At 33.9% G+C, this 26,419-nt stretch overlaps 1 protein-coding gene across 28 annotated transcripts in view; it reads left to right on the top strand.

Moving 5' to 3' along the window:
• The window catches only part of Crem (cAMP responsive element modulator), a 73,991-nt gene extending 47,894 nt beyond the window's left edge, over positions 1-26,097 (top strand). For 5 of the 28 annotated variants that reach the window (XM_047521627.1, XM_047521623.1, XM_047521631.1 and 2 more), the window contains 4 exons: positions 4,019-4,207; positions 15,903-15,938; positions 20,300-20,456; positions 24,966-25,521. In XM_047521627.1, coding sequence (XP_047377583.1) covers positions 4,019-4,207; positions 15,903-15,938; positions 20,300-20,456; positions 24,966-25,110 — 527 coding nt within the window. In that variant the 3' untranslated portion in view covers positions 25,111-25,521. The other 23 variants (XM_047521632.1, XM_047521624.1, XM_047521634.1 and 20 more) reach the window with 17 other exon arrangements.
• The last annotated feature ends 322 nt before the right edge of the window (positions 26,098-26,419 follow it).

Raw genomic sequence — 26,419 nt, 5'->3', positions numbered from 1 at the left:
CACTATATAAGGATATGTATAAAGATGTTTGTATAATCAGCTAAAACTAACTTAGAAGGAATACACTTAGTAAATTAATGTTATGCTTTTCCTATCTAGACAAAAATCTTAATTTAAGGTCATCATGTCCAACATTCAACCAGTAGGTGTTGAGTGACCTACTTACTTCTGGGGTATAACTCATGTTAGACTTTAGCCAAAAAAAAAGAAGTTTAGGTACGTCCCATAGCAATTAGGACAATAGCAACCTAACCTCTGTCTACCGCTATTGTGAACTGATAGCATACTAATAGGCTTGGATTAATTCATAATGGAAATTAATATAGAATTTAATTAATTATGTAATCTTATTATTCAACTTTAATTCAATTTAAATTATTTTATGAAAATTTTATTGTTTATTTTAAGTAATATAATTAAGGATTACTTAAAAGAGGAAAATAAGTGCGTAGATAGACATTTACTTCTGTTTGAGTTTCCATCAATATCATAGACCAGTGTAGACTCTTCACTATCATCATCAAAAATGTATGTGGTCATAGATACAAACCTTTTTGCCTTTGTTGCACGTGTCACTCCAGCATTAAGAAAACCTAGGTCCCCCGAATAAAATGAATAGGAAATGCAAAGGTATTTTATTTTCATTGGTCACTAATAACTTTGATATGAACCAATCGTTTTATTTAAAAATGATCAGTCAGATATTCAGGATTTGTTTTGAAATATTCCAAGGGAAGGGGGAAGGCAGGGGAAATGAATGATAAAAAGTTCTCTTTACTCTTACATTTGCTGGAAATTTTTTCACTTTAAGTTTTTTTTTTAATGCTAAAATAGAACATGTCCAAATTCATTCAGTTAATTTTATCTTATTTTTTTTCTGCTATTTATCTTGATTTATGTTTACTGAAAACAGATTATGCTATCCTTGAATATTTTGAAACCTAAGAAGTTTCCTACTCAACTCTTTGAATACAGATAGGCACATACAAAGCCTGTTTCCAGGATCCTGAAGCATTGGTAAATCTTGTTTATTATCAAACAAGAGATAACATTTTGAAAGGGAAGTTCCTCTGCCATTTGATCATGTCAGAATTAAGAATCCCTTCAGTATAAAAAATGAAATTCGTTTCAAAGTATGAGAATTATCAGTAGAAATATATCCCCCTGGAGCCCACTTGGGGTTGGGGGGCAGGCTCTTATTTTCCATATCTAATTATATGTTGAGTTCATCAGCAAATAAAATGTCAAGAGAAACAGAGCCTTGGTAAAAAACAAAGTAGTTTGGGTTGGAACTTTAGAGGAAAAATTATTGAAAAAAAGGGGAAATAAGAAAAAAGAAAAAGGGAAAAAGTAGATTTTTGTTATCTATTCCATGACTCTAACTACTACTCCAAAAGCTTCATAATTGTATTGGTGTTGAAAAATTAATTCTGTAATTAGAATTAGATATCATGTCTCATTTAACTCTTCCAGAGTCACAAGTTTATAAAGTTGTGAGAAAATGGTAGCCATTCATTCTATTTATTGAGCTCCTGCTCTGTTAGGCTTTGTTCTTCTAATACATCGTGGTTCTGATGCCATGGCGCTTCCCTTTAAAGCATTATTTCTATGGCACCAAACTAATTATCAACTGAAAACACATTCAAATATATGACAACATATTCATTCATGTCCAGCCATGAAGATCTAAAAAAGCAGTATCTCCTGCTTTTTCATACTTCTCTTTTAAAAAGTTAGGTCTCTCCCCAAACCCCTTATATGCAAGGGCCAAATCCTTGGACTCTTTGGAAAGTTTAGTTTGAAAATATTCTATTTTTATTTTTATATTATATGATATTATATTATTTTTTGGTAGTAGGGATTGAACCCAGGGTACTTTACCATGAACTACATTCCCAGCCCCCCTTCCTCCCCCTTGCTCTTTTTTTTTTTTTTTTTTGATACTGGGAATTGAACCTGAGGGTCTTTACTAAATTGCTCAGGGCCTTGCTAAGATGCTGAGACTGGCCTTGAACTTATGATTGAATTCAAATTCTGCCTCAGCCTCCTGAGTCCCTGGGATTACAGGAGTGCACCACTATGCCCAACTCCCAGTGCTTTTTACTTTTGTTTTGAGACAGTGTTTGGCTAAGTTGCTGAGAGTCTAAGTTGCCCAGAATGGCCTCAAACTTTCCATCCTCCTGCCTCAGCTTTCCCAGTTGCTGGAATTACAGGGATGTGCCACCATGCCCAGCTGAAGATATCCTATTTTTAAAATGTGTACAGAATATAATGTCCTAAATAAGCCTGAAAAATTAATATTACCACAGGAATTTTCAGCTTCAGTACTATCAACATTCTGTAACTGATTCAGTTCCTGTCAATCCTACTCTTAATAGTAAACTGTCAGTGAATTAAAAAACAGCATGCATTTGTTTTGAAATATTTTTAAAAACATTAACCCATTTTTCTGTATTAGGTACTAGGTGAAAGATCTGAAAATTTGTTGTTGTTACTTTTACTCTTTCTGTAGTTCTAATAGGCTTATGTTATCAGATTATCACCTCAGTGGTCTTTGCTTAGATGCCATTAAAAATGTTTGAAAGTGACTTGAACATATTTGGAATATATTTTAAATACTATTATAATATTCCTGTGAGGCATACATTTATCCTTTCATGTTATTCTGATAATGTGCTTTTAAAATCTTCTTTGTAAAGTAGTTGGCTAGTTTATGAATGATATTTTTAAAAAAGGATAGCCATTGATTCTGATTAATTTCTACTGTTTAAAACATGCAGTTATAATCTTTATGTTAAAGTACAACAGACCTCTCAGACATTTTAAACAGTACTTTTTTGTCCATTAGAGAAATTTAGTAAAAAAAAAAAAAAATTTTGTAGTTGTAGATGGACAAAATGCTTTTATTTGTTTACTTTTATGTGGTGCTAAGGATTGAATCCAGTGCCTCACACATGCTAGACAAGTGCTCTGCCACTGAGCTACATCCCCAGCCCCCATTAGAGAAATTTTAAAACAAAACATTTTAGCCTTTTTAGCCTTTTTTTTTTTTTTTTTTTTTTTTTTTTTAAGAGTGCTGGGGATGGAATGCAGGGCCTCACACACACTAGGAAAATGCCCTACCGCTAAGCTACATCCCCAGCCCTAAAACAAAACATTTGATCATTTATTCTTTTGAAACTTTAATATGTTAACTGTTAAGCATGACTAACTAATCTCAGTATTTAGAGGGACTTACCTCATATTTGTTGTATTCCAGACATTTAGTAGAGGTAAATATTATAGCACAAATTCTTTCAATTACAGTTAACTGGAAAGGACCTTTTCAACTTAACATTTTACATTTCAGGATTCTCCTGCTATAGTCAAAGTTGTAGTTTACAGTTTTGTAGTTGTGAGCTTTTTGATATATACTACTTTAAAAGCCACTCTCTTTTGATGATAAATTAGAAAAGTAGTTAGCTGAATGAAGGTACAAATTCATTGTAATTACAGTGCTTAATGGAAATGTCACTGAGCATTTCTTAAGACTTAGAAGAATGTTATTTATAACTAAAAATATAGGAGAGAATGGAGAACACCAAGAAGCTGAATTCTCTCCCTTCTGTCTGTTCACTCTTTCTCTTAAATAATTTTAGTTGGATAGATGCCAGGGAGGAGGAAAATTTTGTGGGTTCCAGGAATTTCCAAAAGTTCTAAATATTAAATATACCCAGGGGTTGGTAAACTTTTAAAAATCTTGTCCCTGGCCTAGGAATGTAGCTCAGCATTAAGAGCACTTGCCCAGCATGTGCATGGCCCTGGGTTCTACCCCCAACATCACAAAAATCAGTCAGCCAGTCAATATCTTGTCCCATGATGAAGCTGATGTTCCTTATTAATTTAGCATAGAAAAATAAGAGTGATTTGAGAATGAGAAACAATGGTAATACATAGACCCAAAGTATATTCTCCCAATATGGGGTTTTAAAAAATGAATTTTGAAATTCTCTAATATTTCTTTTCTTTTTCTATTAAGTTGCTATAGCCCAAGGTGGAACAATCCAGATTTCTAATCCAGGATCTGATGGTGTTCAGGGACTACAGGCATTAACAATGACAAATTCAGGAGCTCCTCCACCAGGTGCTACAATTGTACAGTATGCAGCACAATCAGCTGATGGCACACAGCAGTTCTTTGTCCCAGGCAGCCAGGTTGTTGTTCAAGGTATATTTTATTAATCTAATACATTTAGAATACCTATGGATTATTATATCACATCCTTTAGAGTGATTTTAGAGTTTGGTGAAATATACAGGAGGTAGATTTTTTGGGGGGGTGGGAAACACTTATAAAAAGACTTGAAGAAGAAATAATTTTAATACATTAAACAAGTGAAAGAAAATATTAACTTTCACTTTTTAGCAGGTTTTACTGGCTCTAAATAAAGGCTAAATTCAGAGTAACATGATAGAAAAAGGGAGGTGGAAACATTAATGAATTTTTAATTAAGTTAGTATTCTTCATTTGGAAGTCACAAATTCTGTACCTTCTATATTTCTTATACCTATTTAATGAAGATTTGAGTATATAGTCCACAATGCCCTGAATTTGGGTCTTTCTTCAGCTATTACATTCAAATCTAATACCTAAACAATTCATTTCAAAACAAATGCTGGGTGCGTATATGTGTATGTGTGTATGTGTGTGTTAGTCTGTTCTTAGCACATTTGAATTCTTCTGTACCCATTCTAGTACTTCTGAAAGCTGACAACAGTGAAATAAAAGTTGGGGTTTAGCCCTAAGCTTTTAGGATTACCTAAGATTTAAATTAAATTTTAATTAAATATTAACTTCATTCATTTTTGCTTATCATAACCATAATACATGTATTTAATACAATTTCTTAAAATTCTGTGTTTTAATATAATTGTTTTTCTTGGGTTCATTTGCTTAGGCAGTAATTTTAAGGAAAGTGATACCCGTTCTTTAGTTTGAAAGTCTTGCAAGTATGGGAAGAAACAGGTTATAATTAATGAATCCCTATATACATAGCTTTATTCTTATGTATTTGGGGAGTTAATGTAGATTATGATAAAAGTATGTGAAGAACTGAAATAGTAACATTTATAGTAAAAGAATGCATTGTATTTACTTACTACTTAAATGTTTTCTTTTAAATATAAAATTAAAGCAATCTGTTATAATTTTCCCTTACTCGTGAATCCTATGTCTAAATGAATAATCTTAAAAGAATAGCAATTCTTCTCATATCATCTTTTTACCTGAAAAAAATCTGAAAATTTGAACTTTAGCAAAGAGTGTTTCTATAATTTTTTTTAACATAATATACATGTAAGTCTTGTGTTTTTTGGTAGTTGAAGAGGATTGAACTCAGGGGCACTTGAACACTGCCTCACATCCCCAGCCCTAGTTTGTATTTTTATTAGACACAGGGTCTTACGGAGTTGCTTAGTGCCTCACTTTTGCTGAGGCTGGCTTTGATCCTCTTGTCTCAGTCTCCTGAGCTGCTGGGATTACAGGCATGTGCCACTGCACCCAGCGGGAGTTTTATGTAAGAATTTATGTATTTATGTATTTATGTATTTATTTATGTATTTATTTATTTATTTAGATGATTTGGGGTAATGGAAAGGTGAATGCAGTGGTACTCAACTATTAGGCCATTAGGCCACATCCCTAGCTTTTTTTTTTTTTTTTTTTAAAGGCAGGGTATCACTAAGTTGCTTAGAACCTCTCTAAAATTGCTAAGGCTGATGTTGAACTTGTCATCCTCTTGCCTCAGTCACCTGAGCCGAATTCTTTTTCTTCTACAAGTCAAAAAGTTATTTTTCTACATTGGCGTCCATGAACTTTATAGTTTTATATCCTTGATCCATCTAGGACCCACTTCTATATGTAAATAGCTGGAAATTCATTTTTAATGTTTTCTCTCTATACTGTGCCCCAAACTATTGGTTTGTTCTTATCTCATTAATTTATGAGGCAACCTTAGTTATACAGTAGTTTCTCATGTAATCTTGGATCTGTCTCAGAACTCTCTCTTCTGTACAATTTATCTTTTTCTGTATGCCAGTACCATACTTGCTTGCTGTCTTCCAGAACAAGTTCCTCTTTTTGTCTTCTTTCTTTTTTCATTGTTGATTTAGCTATTTGAAACATGACTCTTTCATATGTTTAGTATAACTTTGAGTTTTTAAGTAACAATAATAATAACACCAATGATGAGATAGCATTTAATTTATAGATTAAGTTAGGAAAAGCTGAAGTTTTTATAATGTTGTTAAAATGACCAATCTCAAACTACAGTTTTTCATTTAGTAAGATTTTATTTTAACAGTTTCAAATTTTTCTCCATAGAGGTCTTACTCAATTGGTTCCTGAATGGTTTGTGGTGGTTGTTGCTGTTATGATTTGTTATTTTATTTTTCTGTTACATTTTCTAGTTGTTACTAGCATAACTAGATATTGATTTCTAAAAGTTGATCTTTTATCTATCAACCTAGCTAAATCTAATTACTTTAAATAATATATTGATTCTTTGTGAGTCAATTTTGTGAAACTGTGAATATTTATACTATATGTAAATAATGTTGTTTCTTCTAGTTCAATTTTATAATTCTTCTTTTTATTATCCTTTTCTTTTCTCCTCCTCTTCTCTCCCTCTCCTCTTCCTTTTCCTCCTCCTCCTCCTTTTTTAACAATAGTATTTAGGAGCTTCAGTTCTGTGTTAAACATAGCAAGGTCAGTGGGCTTTCTTGTTCTGAAATTAAAGACAATATTCCCTGTCTACCTTCTACCCTATCATCTCACTGAAAGGTAATATCGATTTCATTTTGAATTCTCAGTCCTTATCTTGATTGATCCCTCTGCAGTACTGTTGACTTCTGCCTCCTTCACTTCCCCAAACTACATTCTCATTGTTTTTTCTTCTCCCTTTTCTGCCTTTCTTTCAGTCTCTTTTGCTGAACTGATCTTCCTCTGCCAGTCTCCTCAGCAGCATACCTTAGGATTGTATCCTGTGCCCTCTTCCCACTGGGTTTGAGCATTCTTCCTGGATGGTCTCCATTCCCACACATGGCTTCTGTTCACTGTGATGATCCTCTTACTCCAGCTGGCTAGTGAGATGTCCACACTCATCTTTGATTCCTTAAGTCCAAACTTGACTTCCATTTTTCCCTACCACAAATCTCCTTTTGTTTTCTCTATTTCACTATTGCCCTTCTTTGCTTTAAGCCAAAAACCTGACTTACTCTTCCTGTACCTCTCCACCCAAAGTCACTTTGTAGATTCTTCCCCTTAATTAAATCACACAGGTTTTCTTCCGGCTTCAGGGAAACCACCTGCCAGGTTTTCTACTCCTCCCCACCCCCACTCTCAACACCCTAGTTCAGGCTGTCACCCCTGTCAACCTGGCAGGTGGTTTCCCTAAAGCTGGTAGTTGTATTATTTTGTTTTGTGGTACTCGGAATTGAACCCAGAGCCACTTTACCATTGAGCCACATCCCTAGCCCTTTTAATTTTTAAATTTTGAGACAGGGTTTCGCTGAGTTGCTTAGGGCCTCACTAAGTTGCTGAGGCTGGACTTAAACTTGTGATCTTCCTGCCTTGGCCTCACTAGGATTGCAGACCAATCTGCATGTCTGGCTTCTGAAACTGGTATTTGTAAAAGAGCTTTCAGATTTTTCTAATCATGCCAGAGGCAGCATCTTCCTTATTAGTTCAGTTTTGTTTTTTTTGTTTTTTTTTTTTTTTGGGTGGGGGACAGGGAGAATTATTTCTGAAAGCTCAGCTAGACTCTCTTCATTCCCTCCCAATGATTCTAGAGGCTACCAATCTCTCAATTTTTTTGAAAAAATATTTTTAGTTGCAGATGGACACAATAACTTTATTTTATTTTTTTTATGTGGTGCTGAGGATCAAACCCAGTGCCTTACACATGCTAGGCAAGTATTCTACCTGTGAGCTACAACCCCAGCTCAATCTCTCTTTCTTTTGAAAAAAAACACATAAAAAAATTTTTTTATTGGGGAGCTACTAATATTTCTTATAAACAAGTCTCTATCACCGACATTATTTTCTTCCATAATATGCTTTCTATGCTGCAGTTTAGAGTGGTGTTCCTAAAATTTACATCTAAACACGTATCCTAATCCATTTGAGCCGCTTTAACAAAATAACCAGAGACCAGGTAGCTTTCACATACATATTAATTTGTTTACATTTCCAGAGGCTGGAAAGTCCAAGATAAAGGTACTAGCTGAATTAGTGTCTGCGCAAGGTCCACTTCCAGGTTCCGAGATGGCCATCTTCTCATTGTTTCCTCAAGTGGCAGAAGAGGTGAAGGAGCTCTCTGGTGTCTGTGTTGAAGGGCACTAATCCCATTCATGAGGGCTCCACCCTTAAAACCTAACCACCTCGAGGCCCCAATACCTTTGCACTGGGGCTTAGGATTTCAACATAGAAATTTGGGGTGGGCGGGCATAAATATTCACTCAATAGTGTCATTTCAACTTCTGCTTGGAACCCTTCACTGAATCCCTATTATTTGCAAGACAGAGCTCAAAATCTCTTATGTGGCCCAAATCTTAGTTTGATCTAGGCCTTGCCCCTTTACTGGCCTCTTATCTCTCTCCTTCTCCCTCTTTTGTAATGCAGCTATTTCTTTCATTTCCTCTGATAGGCAGTACCCTTTCTCCTGTCTAGGGCCCTCATACTTACCTTTTGTCCTTATAAGAACACCTTCCCCAATTGTATGCATTATTCAGATTTCATCTTAGATGACCCTTCCTCTAGGAAGGCTTCCCTGATCCTCCATATCTGCCTTAGGCAACCCCTGAGTTTTCACTGTACCTTCTTAGACAACATATCACACTTGTCGTGACTTTCTGTATCCTGTCTATATGGTAAGTTCTGTTTGGACCAAGGATCCTTAGTACCTAGCAGAGGCCCTGGCATATGATAAATGTTCAATAAGTGTTTACTGAATGAAATCACAAGTCTTCTTAAAAATGTTTTTAGTTCCATATGCTGATTGACTGAGTTTAACTAGTATAGGGAATCTATTAAAACTTCACTAATAGCAGTAATCAATTAAGCAATCAACTTCCCTCCTTCCTTACCTTCCTCTACTCTTCTTTCCACTGAGCATTTATGTAGGTTAAAGAGACATTTGGCTAAAAATCAAATTGAAGTTTTTTAAGTTTGAAGTAACATTTACTGGTAGTACTCTTTGACCCAAACCCTTAGGTATGACTGGGATAGAAAAGAGTCCTTGATGGAACCCCCTGATTGAGATTGATATCTAGGGCTTTCTTACTTTGTCAGGTCTTCAGTTGAGATCCCAGGCACCTTTGTAGGGTCTCTGGAAAATTACTAGTAACATGGATACTCCCTGACATGTCACATCCAGAGCACCTTAATGTGAAGTCCCTGCCTGTCTGGAAGATGCTTAATTGGAAAAGGGAAAAATATGGTGGAATGTCCTTTCATTGTCATAAGGTCAGGTTGAATTCTAATCATATGAGGGAATGGGTTTTATACAAATCACTGATAAAAATAAAAGGTCTCAGTGACATGTCACTTATTTTTGTGCATTAGAGCAGATTTTTTTTTTCCAGGCCATGATCTGTTATTACTGTTGAACATTTGCCAGTTTTGTGTCTAACCATGCTAGTGGTAAATTTCCTATAAAAAACCCAGCTCTTCATGTGCTAAACCTTCAAGTTATCCAAATAAAATTTCACATTTAAAAAAATTTATGAATAGTAATTGTGATTTATTTATGAATTCTTAAAATCACAACACTCTTTTTCAAGGGCTTTAATCAGTAAAATAATGAATTAGGTTGAATTACAAACTGCTGTTTATGTGGACCAAAATGTGCAAATATCAGCAAGTTTATATAATTAACAGTTGTGGAAGAATGTTACACAATACTACACTGGCACAGTGAATTTTTAAAATTTCTGTATCTACTTCCTTTAAGTAAAATTAGCAAATTCTGTGTCACTTTAGGAACAGCTGGATTTTATGGTGTTGTAGCATATGGTTCAGCAAATAAAAGTGAACAAAGGCAACTGGAAGTGTCTAAGGACAGACAGTATTTCTATGCTGATTGTCAGTGTGTTTGTGGGTTTTTTTTTTTAATCCCCATAGTTTAGATGTCTAAGTACTTTTTCCCCCACCTCTGAATTATAAGAAACATATTGGGTTTATTCCCTTATGTTTACCTAGAAACCTTGGCACAACAATAATAATGAAGTAGTTCCATAAGATACAACCATGTAACTTTTAATGCTACTGAGACATTTTTTGCCAGAGCCTATCTCAATAGATTTTTACTTAAAATGAGAAACAAGAGCATTAAGATGGTTTATTACAGGAAGAGTTTTTATAGGGCTTTGGTTTCAGTGAGCTGGTCTGTGACAAAGCAAATTGATGGCTGTGATAGGCTAGTGATGTCATTGTGATGTCAATACTCCTACTTATCTTGCACATGCTTGCTAGTTTGGAACACTTTATGTTGAACTGTGATAGGGAAAGAAGACAGTTCTATATGCAGAAACCCATCATGGCTGTAACTGGAGATGAAACAGGTAAGAATTTTAAAGTGGGATTTAAATTAATTCTGCAGATTTTTTGAAGTTTAGAAAAAAATATTTAACAACATGAGTTTTAAAAAGTGTTACTTTCTAGTTGCTTAAGAGTAAGAAGTTTTAAAAAATATGTATCTGTACGTTCAGCTCACTCCGTTAAGGCATCTTTGTGTAATTGCTTCTTTGCTCCGTACTATACTGCTTGCTTGACTAAAGTAGTAGCCCTCTGTGCTTCTCTTCCTCCCTTCACCATCTGTCTCCCTCCTGCACGCAGCTCTGCCCTACTAAAATAAGCTATTATTTCATTTGCAACCTGTTGCGAATTCAATCTAGCTACAAGTTAAACATAATGTTCACCGCTGTAAAAAATTAAGCTTCCGATTTCATTACTGCGAACAAAGGTAGCTCCAAACAGGATAGGAGAAACCAATGTGTTGTGAAGTTTGCGTGCCTACTTGTTTCTTTCCTCCTGTATTTAAAATGGTCTGTTCCTCAGCTAATTGAGTTCAAAGAGCTGACGTCATTACATTTCCTGGAATCGTGTTTCAGCAGGGAAGTGGAAAAGTTAAACTCCAAGCGAGCTGCACATTGACGTCAGCTCCTAGTCATGTTGTGATTTAGTCAGTTCCTTTCTGCTTTGTCAAACGCTGCTGACAGATTGAGTTAACTAGCTGACCACTACCTCTATCTCCAAGATCACCCTTAGACTGAATAGCTTTACTTGTAAGGCTTTCTTTAACATTTCTCTTGAGGTAAGTATCTGTTTGAAGAGGGGGAACACTTTATGCCACCTGTACTGCTTGCATGAGCAGAAGTTGGGGGCTGTCAGGAAAGATTAAAGGGTAAGGTTGTGCCTCCCGATGAGGCTGTCCCTGCACGTGCTTGGTGACCTGTAGCCTATATATAGCCTGGAGGAGTTCTTTGGCTCTTACTGGATCTATAAGAACTTGGGATTCAGAGTGCTCTCTAGTGCCCAGTGAGGGAAGTGTTTGTCTTTCCCCACCCCCCATTCTCTGGTATGTAAATTTGCAATCAGTAATTCTCTTCATGTGGTTTGTTTTTCTTAGTTACAGATAAGTGATTTTGGAAGATTTAGTTACTAGTGACCTTTGTGTGCTTGCAACATTGTTTATTCACTGTTCTTATTTGTAACCCAGTTCTGAATTTGCAGTTGAATTAAAAACGAACGGATGATTACACAGCTTCACCACAATTTAGCTCTTTAGAGTTAGTTGGGTCTCAGCCCTCTCCCTGGATTGGAACATTCCATTGTCTTGAGCAAGTAAAACCTGCATTGAATTGCTGTTTGTCTTACGGACATTGTTTTTAGAAAAAGAAGTTTTGTGAAGTTATGGAAGTGCTGTAATTGCAGAAGATCTCAAATGATAAATTTATTATGAGATATAGATGAACTTAAAATGATCTCAAAACAGTGCCTGTCATGATTTTCAGAAACAAAAGGCATGTTTGTGCATATATTTTCTTTCTAGACATTATTGGTTTATTTTTCTTTCTTTTTGGAGGGTAGGTACTGGGAATTAAACCCAGGAGTGCTTTATCACTGAGCTATAGCCCCAGCCTATTTTATTTTTTATTTTGAGACAAGGTCTCACTAAGTTGCTGAGGCTGGCCTCCAACTGGTAATTCTCCTGCCTCAATTTCCTGAGTTGCTAGATTATAGGTTTGTGCCACCATGCCCAGCTGGTTTATATCTTTCTTTTAACTAAACCTTTAATTCCTATTCCCCATTTGATTTGTCTAATCATGAGAATTATAGCAATATAATAAAATAAAATGATAAAAATACTGAATATATTGAAAGATGAGTGTTAAGGCAATTATTTATGTAAAGACTTTAATCATTGGTTATTAAACATAAATTAAACAAACATTTTTATACAGAATGAACATACCATCCTTGAGATTTTTTTCCCCACAGTTTTAACCAGTAATGCTTAGCCATGATTTCCCTTTCCAATTTAAAATTTTCAAAATACTGAAACTTAAAAATATCAAGCAATATATAGCATTCTATCACAAATCCTGATTGTGCTTTTGGAAATAATTATTTTCCCAAATCTCAATTCTCATAGAATCAATGCTATTTGAAAACCTCTTTGAAAATGAAAAACCAATTCTATTGCCCCCCCGCCTTTTTTTTTTCAAGAGCCAAAAGAGCACACGATTTAAGGAAATTTTCAAAGGTACAGCAGAGCAGCTTCTAGAACCAGGCCTTTGGACTGTGGATTGGCAAACCAAGGGGATTGATCACCCACATTTTATATTATGACACAATGGATATGTGTGTGTGTGTGTGTGTGTGTGTGTTTGTGTGTGTGTGTTTGTGTATACACTCTACATTTATATAAAACATATTTCAAACAGAATACTCATACTTCCTTTTCCATTCTATTTCTTCTTTTAATGCTCTTCTTAATTTGTTTTTTCTTTTTGTGGTACTGGGAATTGAACCCAGGGCCTCATGTATGCTAGGCAAGCTCTCTACCACTGAGCTATATTCATAGCTCCCTTGACATACAGTTCTTGACTCATGAAATTTATTTTATGACTCACTAATGATCTATAACTTAGAGTTTGAAAAAAACTGATCTAGACCAAAATCAGGCTGGCCTAGAAAAGATTTTAGCAGCATTTACTTAGACGATCATGGAATTGAATATAAAAAGTGTCTGTCTATAGTTTAGATTATTGATTCTGTTGGGTGTCATTTAAATTTTATCAGAAATTTTTTGTTTTATTAATAAGTTGATGTTAGGAGCATAATTTCCTATCTTTTAGACTCTTGAGTTTTAATAAGTTGTATTCAAATTGAATTTCTGATTTGTTAAAAACAAACCTTCCATCAATTTTGGATAATGGTATCTTAATTTTCACCTTTGTGAAAGGAGACTATTGGCAATGGTTTTTAAAGGCACTTTAGACATAAAAGAATAAATTCAGTCAGGTTTAACATCTTCTCTTTTTTTTTTTTTTTTTTTTTTTTTGTGGTGCTGGGGATTGAACCCAGGGCCTTGTGCTTGCGAGACAAGCACTCTACCAACTGAGCTATCTCCCCAGCCCACATCTTTTTGAAGTTTAGCAAAGCAAGTTATAATTATGTTGGACATGAAAATAAATTACTTATCTACCTTGAGTTTAAATAAAACTTGAAAGTTCTATGGAGGGTAAAACAGAAAATGGCTATTATGCTGTTTTCCTAATATTAAAAAAAAAAAAAGAAAAAAAAAAAAAGAGGGTAGTGGTGGTGGTGCTCCTGGGGATGGAACCCAAGGTCTCATGCGTGCTAGGCAAGTGCTCTACCACCAAGCTATAACTCCAGATCCCCACCAAAATTTTAATTTGAGATATTTATTTTATTTTGCCCCTACCCTTTTTATTTGCCTATATGAATATATTGCCTAATTAAATAATTATGATACTACTTTGCATTTATGTAAATAGCAAAATTTAAAAATCACTCAACATTACAAATAAGTATAAATATAAATTGAAGAACGTACTATCAAAGTAACAGATTGTGTACACAGAAAGCAGGAAATATAACAAGGATAAGTGTGGATCTCATTAAGGAAACCACATTGAAATAGTGAAATAGAGAAGCACTTTACATGGGTTCTCACTGATATACACAAGACAGATACTGTTACATTCTTGTGTATACTGAACACAGATCAGAACAGGTAAATGACCTTTCCAAGCTTATAAATGTAGCAAGTGGTGAACCAGTTTGGTTCTTCAGATTCCCTCGGTTCTGCTCATACTATATTACATTGCTCTCAAATTTTACCTGACAAGGCCCAGAATGTAGCTCAGTGCTAGAGTACTTCCTACCATGCCCAAAGCCCTGGGTTTGATCCCCAGCACTGAAAAAAATAATTCACCTGATACTGATAAATTACTATCAATGTAAGATGAGTTATAATAGCATACTACACATTGGTTATAAAATATGAAAAATGAAATTAGCATTCTTTTGAAGTAGTCAAAATGGAGTTTTTTCTAGAATATTTATTATTACTCTCAGGATAATAGAGCATTTATTTGACATTGTATAGAACATTAACTTTCAAGTATTCATAACTTTCCATCTTTTACCCAGACTTTCAAAGATTTTTTTCACTTAATAAACAACCTAAGAAGGCTCCTTATGTGTAACTTAGCTTGATTGTGATAATCATTTCATGATATATATATCAAAGGATCACTTTGTATACCTTGAATATATATAATTTTGTCAACTATACCTCAATAAAGCTGAAAAATTTAATGACAATTCTATGTGGTCTATGTGTCATAGTAATTGTAATGCATTTGAAAATGTTTAGTACTTCAATAGTTATTTTTAGTAGGATTTAATTTCCCCAAAGAAACCAAGCAATGGGGAAGGAAAATATTTTGACAGTATGGGACGCAAGGCATAGATAAGTCTGATTTGGGTATTAGGAGCACTGGTGTGGTGGTAGGAAGGGAGAGAACTGAAGACCAAAAGTGGAGAAGATGCCAGTGGCTTACTGGAAAAAGGAAAAGCCCTCTCCTCTACATTTATGACTTTTAAGTTACCTCTATTGCTTTCTTAGGTGTATTTTAGATTACTGGTGCATAGTGAAATGATACATGAAGGTAGAATCTCTCTATAGAAATATTTTACTTTGGTTAATGTGCTCAGTACTACAGATACCTCAACAAATAAATAGTCAAGATAAAATCACCATCATTTGGGAGTTGACAAATTGTTTCACTTTGGTAGTTATCAGGATAGGCATTTGGCTGAGTTTCTTATTTATTTCTTTGTTTCCTACTCTGACTTGTGGGGTTTTTCAGTTTTCTTCTTAACAGTCTGACAACAGTGTATCATTTGGTCATTTGTGATTCTTCAGTTCTGAGGTTCTGTCTTAATTGATTATATACACTGAAAGGGACATTTTATGTTATCTTTTAATAGTTTGTTGTCTAAAGGGATATAACTATGTTACAAATGTAAAAAGTTTTTAGGCATATTTTTAAACAAAATAAGGAATAAGAGCAATACATTTTGACTCCTCAGGTTTGTTAGAAGGGAAACTCCAGGGGAAATTTATTTATGGATGTTATAAGCCTTTTAACTAAAATACAGTATAAGCATAATTTGGAACATTGTCTTTCAGAATTTAAGGAAGGGAAGAAGAAGGGAAATAACATTTGCTGAATGCCTACCATGTGCCAGGCACTGTGCTAGACACTTTGACATACATTACAGGGTTTATTGTGAGTATTAAATGAGATAATGTATCCCCATTTTACAGATGAGGAAACTGAACTTGCCCCAAGTCACATGGCTGGTAAGTGGCAGAGCTGGACTAGAACCCAGACTCCAAATCCCATGTTTTTTCTGCTGTACCATGTTTAAAGCTTGCAAATAGAGGTATGAAGTTAATGATCAGAATTGAGAGTTCTAGGAATTTTCTTTTCCATGAAATATTTAATACCAAACCCCTCTAAAATTCGTTCATTTCAAAGATTAGATGGTTGGAAATACATTATAATTAAAACCCTCTGCTTCTAAAATGCTGTGTTAGATGTATCTAAGGGAAGATTTAGGAAAATAATGCCTTTTATCAAGAAAGAACACTTTGAAAAAAAAAAAAAAAAGAAAGAACACTTTGAATACATAACTTGTTGCTCTTTCTGTATCTTAGTGATAAAGATTTAACTATCATAAGTAAGTCTATAAGGAAGACTACTTATTTTAAATATTCCAAATACGTGTACAATACCCTAGGAAGTTCACCAAGGTAAAAAGATACTGCCCCTGACTTGTCTGAAAGTTTTTACTTTCTTGAGAAAATTAGTGTATACATAAACATCTTATTATTATTATCTATCTTCAGTTTCACAACTTTTAAGCCCTACTGATGATCCATTTATTTCCCATTTTGGAAATAAAAATGAAATTCTAGAATGAAAAATGTTTTGGACACTTTTAGCAGCTAAATGGGACAGTAATAAGAGTATAGGAATAAGAATTGCTCATCAAGGAATGTAGGATGATTCTTTGAACTGTGATCCTTGGTATCTAATCTGCTTTAATTGACCACTGAATTCATAATATCAGAAACCAAAGCCTACTAAGATAAACACTTTTTCATAACTCACTTCAGAAATAAAATGTCTTGACATTTGATTTCCTCAAAACAAGAAAGTCTCTTTGCCCATATCTTTTTAACAAACTTTACTAATAAGATTATATTTGAATATATGGAATTCATCCACTGACCTCTATAAGAATACCATCATATAGATTTTTCAGGCTATTATATAAATTTATTCTAATTTCTACTAATTTATACTAATTCATATTTCTGACTTGAACTAATAAACAATCTTTGTGTTAAGAATAAAATTAACATGTGACATGTCTGGAACATTATAATAAAACCCTGTTTACCTAACATCCCAGAATTAATACATCCAGAAATATCATCCCCTTCCACATTATTTTAAAGTGATCTTTTTTTCTGAGCTATTACTCCAAAATGTTTTAAGAATGCTCCACTTGGAATTGCCACTATACTTCATGCTGCCAAATTTGGTCCTTCAAGGGTGGCTGTGGCTTTTCGAATCAGGCAGAAGTTGTTTGGAACCATTCCTGGCATCCATTTTCATCTGTGAAGTATTTCTATCCACCCTCCTATTTTTCCACTTTTTAAGAAAAGTTGTTTGTTTTATTGGAGACTCTTAGCTTTTGTATATCATGTAAGCATTCTGTTCTAACTTCATATTACAGAAAATAGCAAATATACACAAAACTAGAGAGTATAAGGAACCCTTCTGTACTTTTCTATTAGATTTTTTGTTTTTTTGTTTTCACTTCTTTGTGAGCAGTGTTTGTAATAGCAAGCTTAGAACCAGTTCTGCTGCCTGCGGATGTCAACAGTAACATGTAAACTTCTCATTCCTCACTGGCTATTGTTCCAATTTTAGAAAGCCTGTAGCCTCCAGCTGTTGCATTGTTTAAGCTTTTATTTTCCCATAACCTTCTTCCTTCAATGTGGGTAAAGAGAAAAGAGGGGAGAACTATGTTATTCTATGTTCCACTCCATCTCCTCTGACATTATGATCAAACTGTTTAAATTATCAGTGCATTATAATTTCATATATGTATATATATGAATATGTATATAATATATAAACTTTATTATGTGCATATGATATACATATCAATTTGTGATATATAAATAGATATGTATATATGTGTGTATCTACATATCAATTTATAATATATACATAGATATGTATATATGTGTGCACATATATATATATATGTATATATAAATATATCAAGATTCACTGTGGTATATTTGTACAATGGACATAGCATAATTCAGTAGATTTCATTCTCCAGTATGCCCTCCCCTCCTCCCGTCCTCTCAATTCCCTTCCTCTATTGGTATCTCTTTTATTTTCCTGAAATCCCTTTTAAAATTCTTTTTCTTTTTTTTCCTCTCTAGCTTCCACATGAGAGAAAGCATTTCGCCTTTGACTTTCTGGGCCTGACTTATTTCTCTCAGCATGATGTTCTCCAGTTCCATCCATTTAAAAATAATAATAGGGAGATTAGTAGAGTATAGATCATGGGTCTGGGAGAGGGAGGAGAGGGAAAGGAAAATTACTGGGGAATGAGATTGATCAAATTATGTTATGTACATGTTTAAATATGACATGAAGAATTACACTATTATGCATAATTATAATGCACCAGTAAAAAGTAAAAAAAAAAATAAAAGATTTTATAAAAATCTTTAGTAGTTAGTTTACAAGGGGTTTTCTTCTTAAATATTTCAAAGCTATAAAAATTTCAACAACATATAATGAGGCATCTATATATAAAGTATTTTGAATAGCCACCAAAACAAATTTAGGGCTTTTCCCAAGTCTATTAATAGAGATCTATCTGGTGATCATTCATCACAGTTACTATTTATCACCATTTTTAAAAATATTATAAAAAGAAGTGGCAGTACTATCTTATAAATAGTATTTTATAAATTCTGCGAAGACCTTTAGATAATCTTCCCTCAAAGACATGTTTTTCATTTGTTTTGCTTTTACCTAATCCTCAAACCCTACGGGGAAAACTGGTATTCATCCAATTAAAAGAAAATAGAGTATTTAATTTTTAATTTTTAAAAACTGCTTGTCTGTTTTCAAAGATGGTGTCACATTTAGGTGAAAAAATATCTTCTCTCCTATACTGAAAAAAATTTTGGTTCCTATTCAGTGATTATGATACTTTTTTAAAATATGGAAGTACCATATTTCCTTTTTTGAAAGGCATTTGGTTCAGATCAATTTTTATGAGATTTAATAACTTTAAAACATTTTTCTTGCATTAAGCTTTAAGAGAGTATGTATTTTGTAATATCAGAGTATCAACTGACACTGGACCATATGTTTTCAAGTTGAAGCATTGGTGGTAAAAACATATTTCATCACTCAACTCCATCTGTCTTCTCTAGGAAGCTATGTTTAATACAGTTGATAGACTATTTTGAATACAAATAAGGAAACTTTGAGAATATTCTTTCAGTATTCAGTCTGAATACTAAGTCAATATTAAATCTGTCTTTTAACTATATGATTACACTAAGAAAAATTTTTAAATGAATACTTAGAAATGTATTACTAAAAAAAAAAAAAAAACCTAAAAGGCAAAAAAAAAAAAAAAAATCTTTCCTCAGGGTAGCCAATTTTAATGAAAGCTTTGTTGGTTTTTGTTTGTTTTGCTTTGCTTTTGTTGTTTTTAACTAAAACCTCAGTGAGTTAGATTCCTTCCCTTTTCTTAATCATTTTCTGGTAATAGGACTTGCACTTATAGACTTTCAGTAACTGTTTTAGGCATGTTATAAGGCATAGAGAAATCTCTCCATTGGAATGTTCAAGGGATGGAGATGTTCTGCTTAATTAAAATTTTTGTAGTGCTGTGCTAGAGCTAGCACCCTCTGGCTTTCTATAGCCAATTTTATACTTTAGCATCTTTATGAACTGGTTGTTAAAGCAGCCATTGTTAAAAGTTAAATATATATGCACACTCTCTCTCTCACACACACTAATAAATTACATTAAAAAACAACATTAGTACTCAACACTCATCATTTCTAATGATTTTATCTGACCTTTTGAGATTATTTACATCTATTTTATCTGAATGATGTGCTACTTCATTGTGTTTCTTCCCAACTCTACATTCAGTAAAGTCACACTGGTATCTTGACATTGGCCATTGTGAAAGTATTTTCATCATGGGAATCATCAAACACTACAAACACTACAGATTAGGACTTTCTCTCCCCACCCCGCAGAGAGCTGTTTCTTAAATACTTTATCAATACACCCGCCCACTGATTTTAGGCTAAATGAACTGTGGTTAAAAAGCTGTGATAAAACATGTTTAAAATGTGTGAGGACATTGTTCTACCTTAAATGTAGTCAACATGTTGAAATATTCAAGTCATAGTTCTAAATGCTGAAAGAGATCTTTGATATTTAAGATCCCTGTAATGCTCAGAGTAATTATTATCTTCAACATTATAAGATCATCTCTGTTGACATATAAAAAGTATGTTGTTTTCAAATTAGTTTTATATAAAATGTCAACTTGTGAATTGTTTATATAAGCTTGCTATATTTGATTTCATTGCAGCTGCCACAGGTGACATGCCCACTTATCAGATCCGAGCTCCTACTACGGCTTTGCCACAGGGTGTAGTGATGGCTGCCTCACCAGGAAGTTTGCACAGTCCCCAGCAACTAGCAGAAGAAGCAACACGTAAACGAGAGCTGAGGCTAATGAAAAACAGGTAGGCTATTTCACTAGAAATCAGGAACCACTTATAGGACACATAATTTATTATTGTGGGACTTTAAAAAAATTATACTTTTCCTAAGCTCTTTCTCCCCAGTTGTTATATGGCATTGTGTGTGGGTTTGTGCTCTGCATGTAATGATAATTAGAATGTCTTCTAGAGTTCTAAGCCATTAAACTATTCTATTAGAAGGTATATCCCAATGTGTTATAAGGGTAATGTTCAAAATACATTACTTTAAAAAAATAATAGACAGTAATAGAAAGACTTTATTACAAATAAAGATTTCCTTTGTATATGGCTTTTACTTTGTGAAGCAGTATTATTATAATTTTTTAACTTCTTTATTAACAAAATAAATTAAGTATTGAAGCATTTTTGAAGTTTTTATCCTTTTAGCTATTTCTAACTTTGTTTTTCATTATTATAATGAAATATGTGTTATTTTGACAAATTCTAGTCAAGTACAAACACAAAATAGCAAAAATAATCATCCATGGCTTCACTACTCAGAGATACCTGCTAACATTATAGTTCCAGTTTGCTGTCTCATTTTCTCTCAAATATTCTTGCTTGTTGTCTCTGTAAATCTATTTTTTAAGCTTCAGTATATCATCAAATGCTATTTTCCAAAAAAAGCTTTAATTTAAACTTAAACAAAAATTTATTTTAACTTGCATATTTTGGAGGGGTTATTTTAGTTATTATTATGGGGAATGGTGCAAATTAATTTGTTTTGCAAAATGAACAGAATTACAAGAGTTTCCTGGTAGTCTTGTCACCTCTTTCTTTTTTTTTTTTTTTTTAGTTTTTTTTTTGTGTGTGTGGGGCTGGTAATTGAACCCAGTGCCTTGTGCATGGTAGGCAAGCACTCTAACAACTGAGCTACATCTCCAGCCCCACCTGTTTCTAAGTGTTAAACAATGTCCTCATTTTAAGAAAACAGAACATCTGATGGGATCAGGACCATAGGGTGGTATTAATCATCCTAATTAACCTACAGATTGTGCCTTCTGGATCCCTAAAATTCAGATCTGAGTTTTTCACTGTCCTTTGCAACATGTGAATCAGAAGTAGCTATATTCACTTTATTTGTGGTCATTTAAATTTCATGATTTGTTATATTATGGGAATCATTGAATTGGCTACTTCTTCCCAAACTTATCAATTTCACAAATCATTAGATGGAGTTTTGTATACTGGAAAACTCAACAGATACCAGAAATAAGGTCTGGTAAGGTCTGAAATAAGTAAGGTATATGCATCTTTCTTGGTGGTTTTCCCAGATTTACTAAGTCATGCTAGGTTCCTGCTTTTCATTGTCAACTCTTTGCTGAGAAATCCAGGAGCTGAATGGGTGGGGCTCACACAACATCACTGTTGTTTTATGGCAGTCCTGTTTTCACAGATGTGTAAACCTGGCAGGGTGGTACATTCCTGTAGTCCTAGCTTCTTGGGAGGCAGAGCACACAGAGATGGAGACCAGCCTGGGCAACATAGCAAGACCCCATCTCAAACAAAACAAAAACCTCAATTTTGATCTGATGGAGGAATATGGATATTTTTAAATGTACTTTCTGAGATTTCTGGAGCTATGAATATAATTGCTTCTGTGGTCATAGAATAAATGAAGTTCAGTTTAGAAAAGTAAAGTACACTAATAATGTAAACTATAAAATTGTTCATTGATGTCTTAATTTACCCAAAGAAAATAAAACACAGAAACAGTCATATTTCCCTTTTGTAATTATTCTCTACCCTTATTTTTTATTTCAGAATACCAATGTGAAAAATAAAATATTAGGCAGTGGTTTCCTATAAACATGCCACACAACTATCTGCATATACATGAGATCTCCCTGAGGGAATAAAATCACAAAATTCATATTTAAAAAACATCTAATAAATAACAACTGTTTGATTTGTGTTTGAACTGCAAATAACCAAGGCAAATGTAGGTTTAAAATTGTAGGTGGTTTTGATCTTATGTAGCAGATCAAGAGGTATGTATAGCCAGAACTAAGGCTCAGGGGTGTCCTCCTTGCTCTGTCATCTTCAGCATGTACCACTTGCTCTTAAGATCACAATATGACTGCTGTACTTTGAGGCATTGCATCAGATGGGAAGAAAGGAGAAGGCTAGAGCCAAAAACGGGCTAGCTGAATCTGCCCCTTCTGAAAACCTCCCAGAAACTTTCTCCTACATTTCATTGATTAGGTCTCTAGCCCTTAACTGTAAGGAATTCTGAGGAGAGTTTATTTTAACTTTCTAAATCTCAATTTCAGAGCAACACAAGAGAAAATCAGCTGATAAATGGCTATTAGGTTGCTCACTTTCTGTTTAGCAGATTTCAAGTCCTTTATTCCTACTGTTTCTTTAACTTTCACATAACTTCCTTATGAGAAAGGGTCTGGTTATTATCCCCATTTTACAGATGAGGAACTCTAAACTTCATATTTGACTTCATGGGAAGTAGGTAGGTTGGTTTTATAATTAGTGTGAAAGATCCCTTACACATTCTCTCTTTTGATTCCTTGGTGGCATCTACAGAAGATATTTAATTTCTAGCAATACAGTATCAGTTTTAATTCTTTATAGCTATATCAGCTTTTCCACTTTGCTGTGTTAGTCCCTCTCCATGTGGAAGATAGATCCAGTTAAATACAAGGCCTTCGAAGTGAGCTAGCTATTAATAGAAGAAACAGGTGTTTTCCATAGCTAAAAGTACTTAGGAATGTACCATCCACTGGTGTGATCATTTAAAGCTTTGTGCTTGGAACATTTTTACTCTAGTAACACACACACACACACACAAATGTAAAATATGAAATATGGATATTTATATGAAGCAGCTTGGTAAATAAAATTTTAAAAATTAAATACCTCTCTATACTGCTCTTTAACTTTCATTTAATGATAAATTGCTCTATAGAATGTTATCTTCCTTCTAGACTTAGAATTTAATGATTGAATAATAAAAACCTTGGTATTCATAAATGAATTCTAGTTTCTTTGTGGAAGAGAGTTGAATTATATTACCAAACAGCAATGTGAAAGTGTTTGGATTTATTCTTAAGTTTTCCCTTGTGCATCATTTATATTAAATCGATCACTATTTTATCAGGTTTAATTCACTCTACATTTTTTATTTTTTCATTAACCAGTTGAGAAGTCCAGAACTTTGTGAGTTCACAGGGTGAGTGCATTGTTCTTGGCTAGGAAGTAAGGGTTGTTTGTCCTTTTCCTGCAGTTTATTGGGTTTTCAAGGTTTCTTTTCTGCTAACTCTTGCCTTCCCATAGATAAAACACATATCCAGTTCATGAGAGTCAACTATCCTAAAAATAGAATAATTGATCAAAGGCATTGTATGCGTCATCTTAGCTCAGGATTACAGCAATGCTAATTGGCCTTACAGTAACTAGTATTTAGACATGCAACATTACTTTCATTAAAATATAGTTGAATGATAATATCTGGCAGTTTTTCTGGAATTGAATACTCCAAAATAAAACTGTTATCAGAGAGCTCCTATGAGGATTTAAGTGAAATAGTTGCTATCCCCTTCTACCCTGAAGAAAAAAGGAGAAAGAAAATTGTTTTTTAGTGGAATTATGCATGAAAATGACTAACTCATCTATTGGTGTTTGTTGCTTTGGCTGCTGGTTTGTTCTTTCCTTTGGGCATGCTTAAAGTGCTTTAAAATTCAGTTATTGCATATTAAATGCATGTGAGTAGAGAACAGTCTCAAAATGCACTTTTGAGTTATTCAGTAGCTTCTTTTTCCATAATTTCAATTGTGTTTTTTTCACATTTGTGCATTTAAATTGCCTGAATTATTGAGTGTTGCATTATGTAACCATGTTTTTCCTTTTTTAATTTTCAGAAACAGTATCCATTGAAAGTGTCCATTTTATTTTGGTTTATAAAAATGTACAAGCTTTGTTTATTGTTGTAATTTATCCATGTTCTGTTTCTAGCCAAAAAATTGTTTTGTTTTGTTTTGTTTTGTTTGCAGTCATGAATGATCTTGTTTCATTGAAATTTAGTCTTGACAAAGATCCTCAATATTGACATTTAAGGTTTCTGAGGAATAATTCTTCTAATCATTTTGACCAAATAAAAATTTACCCATTGTGATGGAATATGTGTAGCTTTTGGCATGTAAAAATAATTAAAAGGATCGAAAGGATCTATAAATGTTTTTGTTGAAATTCCACTTGGGAATGTGGTCCTATTGTGTAGTTTACTGAACACAGTTCTGGTCATTGTTATCATGGAAAGTGTGTCCTAAGAAAATACCTATTGGGCGAATTGATTGTGCTCTCAAGTTGTTCCTGTTGTTTTATAAAAAGGCATGTGCTTGGTTCCATTTGTTGTGTGACTTTTTACAAACTTTTCCTAGGCTTGATTGGCTATTGATTTTGGGGGGCAGAAGTCATTGAGCCACTCTGGATTGTACTGGGAGGTTGTTCCTGTAGTCATTTGCCTTGTGTTGGTTCCAGGGAAGCCGCCCGGGAGTGTCGCAGGAAGAAGAAAGAATATGTCAAATGTCTTGAAAATCGTGTGGCTGTGCTTGAAAACCAAAACAAGACTCTCATTGAGGAACTCAAGGCCCTCAAAGATCTTTATTGCCATAAAGCAGAGTAACTGTCTTTGACTTGGACCTTGTTTACTCTAAACTCTAATCAAGGCAGGCGTTGCACCAGTTCTACTAACTGCCATGTGGACTTGTGGAAGGGACATATGTGACCCTTAACTAAGAATCCAGTTTGGCTTAGTGTTTGAAATTGAATTGGGAATATTGTTCCAGGATTTGGAATGCAACTATGTTCACATTTACCAAGCTTACTTCAATCTGTTTGTCAATAGCATGCAAAAAATGTTTTGTTTGCCCTTTGCTTCTACTTTTTCCAGGGAAGCTGCTAAAGAATGTCGACGTCGAAAGAAAGAATATGTAAAGTGTCTGGAGAGTCGAGTTGCAGTGCTGGAAGTGCAGAATAAGAAGCTTATAGAGGAACTTGAAACCTTGAAAGACATTTGCTCTCCCAAAACAGATTAGTAGAAATATTTAACTATGAACTGATTACAACATGTACAGTTGCTTTTGAAGGCAATACAATATATAGCCGGCAAGAATTATGGCTTTTTTCCTTTGTATCATTCATCTTACTTTCTAATCTCTAACATTCCTAAAATGCTTCCCTGTACGTAGTTAACTCTTAGGTATAACTTCAATTTTTTTAAAAAGAGACAAACTGTAAAAAATGTATGTAACAGATTCTTAAAATGAAATATTTGTAAGACTTGTTCCAATGCTACATATTTGCAGTTCCCAATCTCTGTGTCATGAATAGTGTCCTATGCAATAAAATTTTTTGCAGGTCTTTAAAAATCATTTTAGGAAAGGATGATCGAAGATAATGCATCCAGCAGTACAATAAAGTTAAACGACAAAAATACCTCAGGAAAGAATTGAAAGAAAGTATATCTAATGACATGCCTATATGAGAAGAATAGCCTAGAAATGAATTTTTGGCAAATTTTTATATTAGTCGCTTTGTAAAGAAAATATTATACAGCTGTCCTTGAATGCCATAGTTGAAGACAGTTTTTAATAGAACCATGTTGGTTGCACTTTGTAGTATTTGGTGCTTATTTAAATTTCTGAACATTTATTACAGTTTTTTACTTTATTGTATAATATAAATTATCTTTCAGAAGTTCTTAGTGTTGGTTTGATATTACCCAATGAAAGTGACAAGATATTTTTAATATTCAGAAGGTCTTTAATATCCATAAGCCTATTAGAATTGGATTGCATACCTTCAAGGGTATGAACTGATACCTACACTGGGTCATGATCCTTGCTTATGCTGCTTCTGCCATCTCATCTAAGGAGGACCCAGGGCTGGGGATGACTCAGTGGTAGAGTGCTTGCCTAGCATGTACAGGGCCC

This window comes from Sciurus carolinensis, chromosome 12 (genome assembly GCF_902686445.1).
Source record: "Sciurus carolinensis chromosome 12, mSciCar1.2, whole genome shotgun sequence".
Classification (NCBI taxonomy): domain Eukaryota; kingdom Metazoa; phylum Chordata; class Mammalia; order Rodentia; family Sciuridae; genus Sciurus; species Sciurus carolinensis.
The sequence above is the reverse complement of the archived record's forward strand: the minus strand, read 5'-3'. Positions and strand labels throughout refer to the sequence as shown.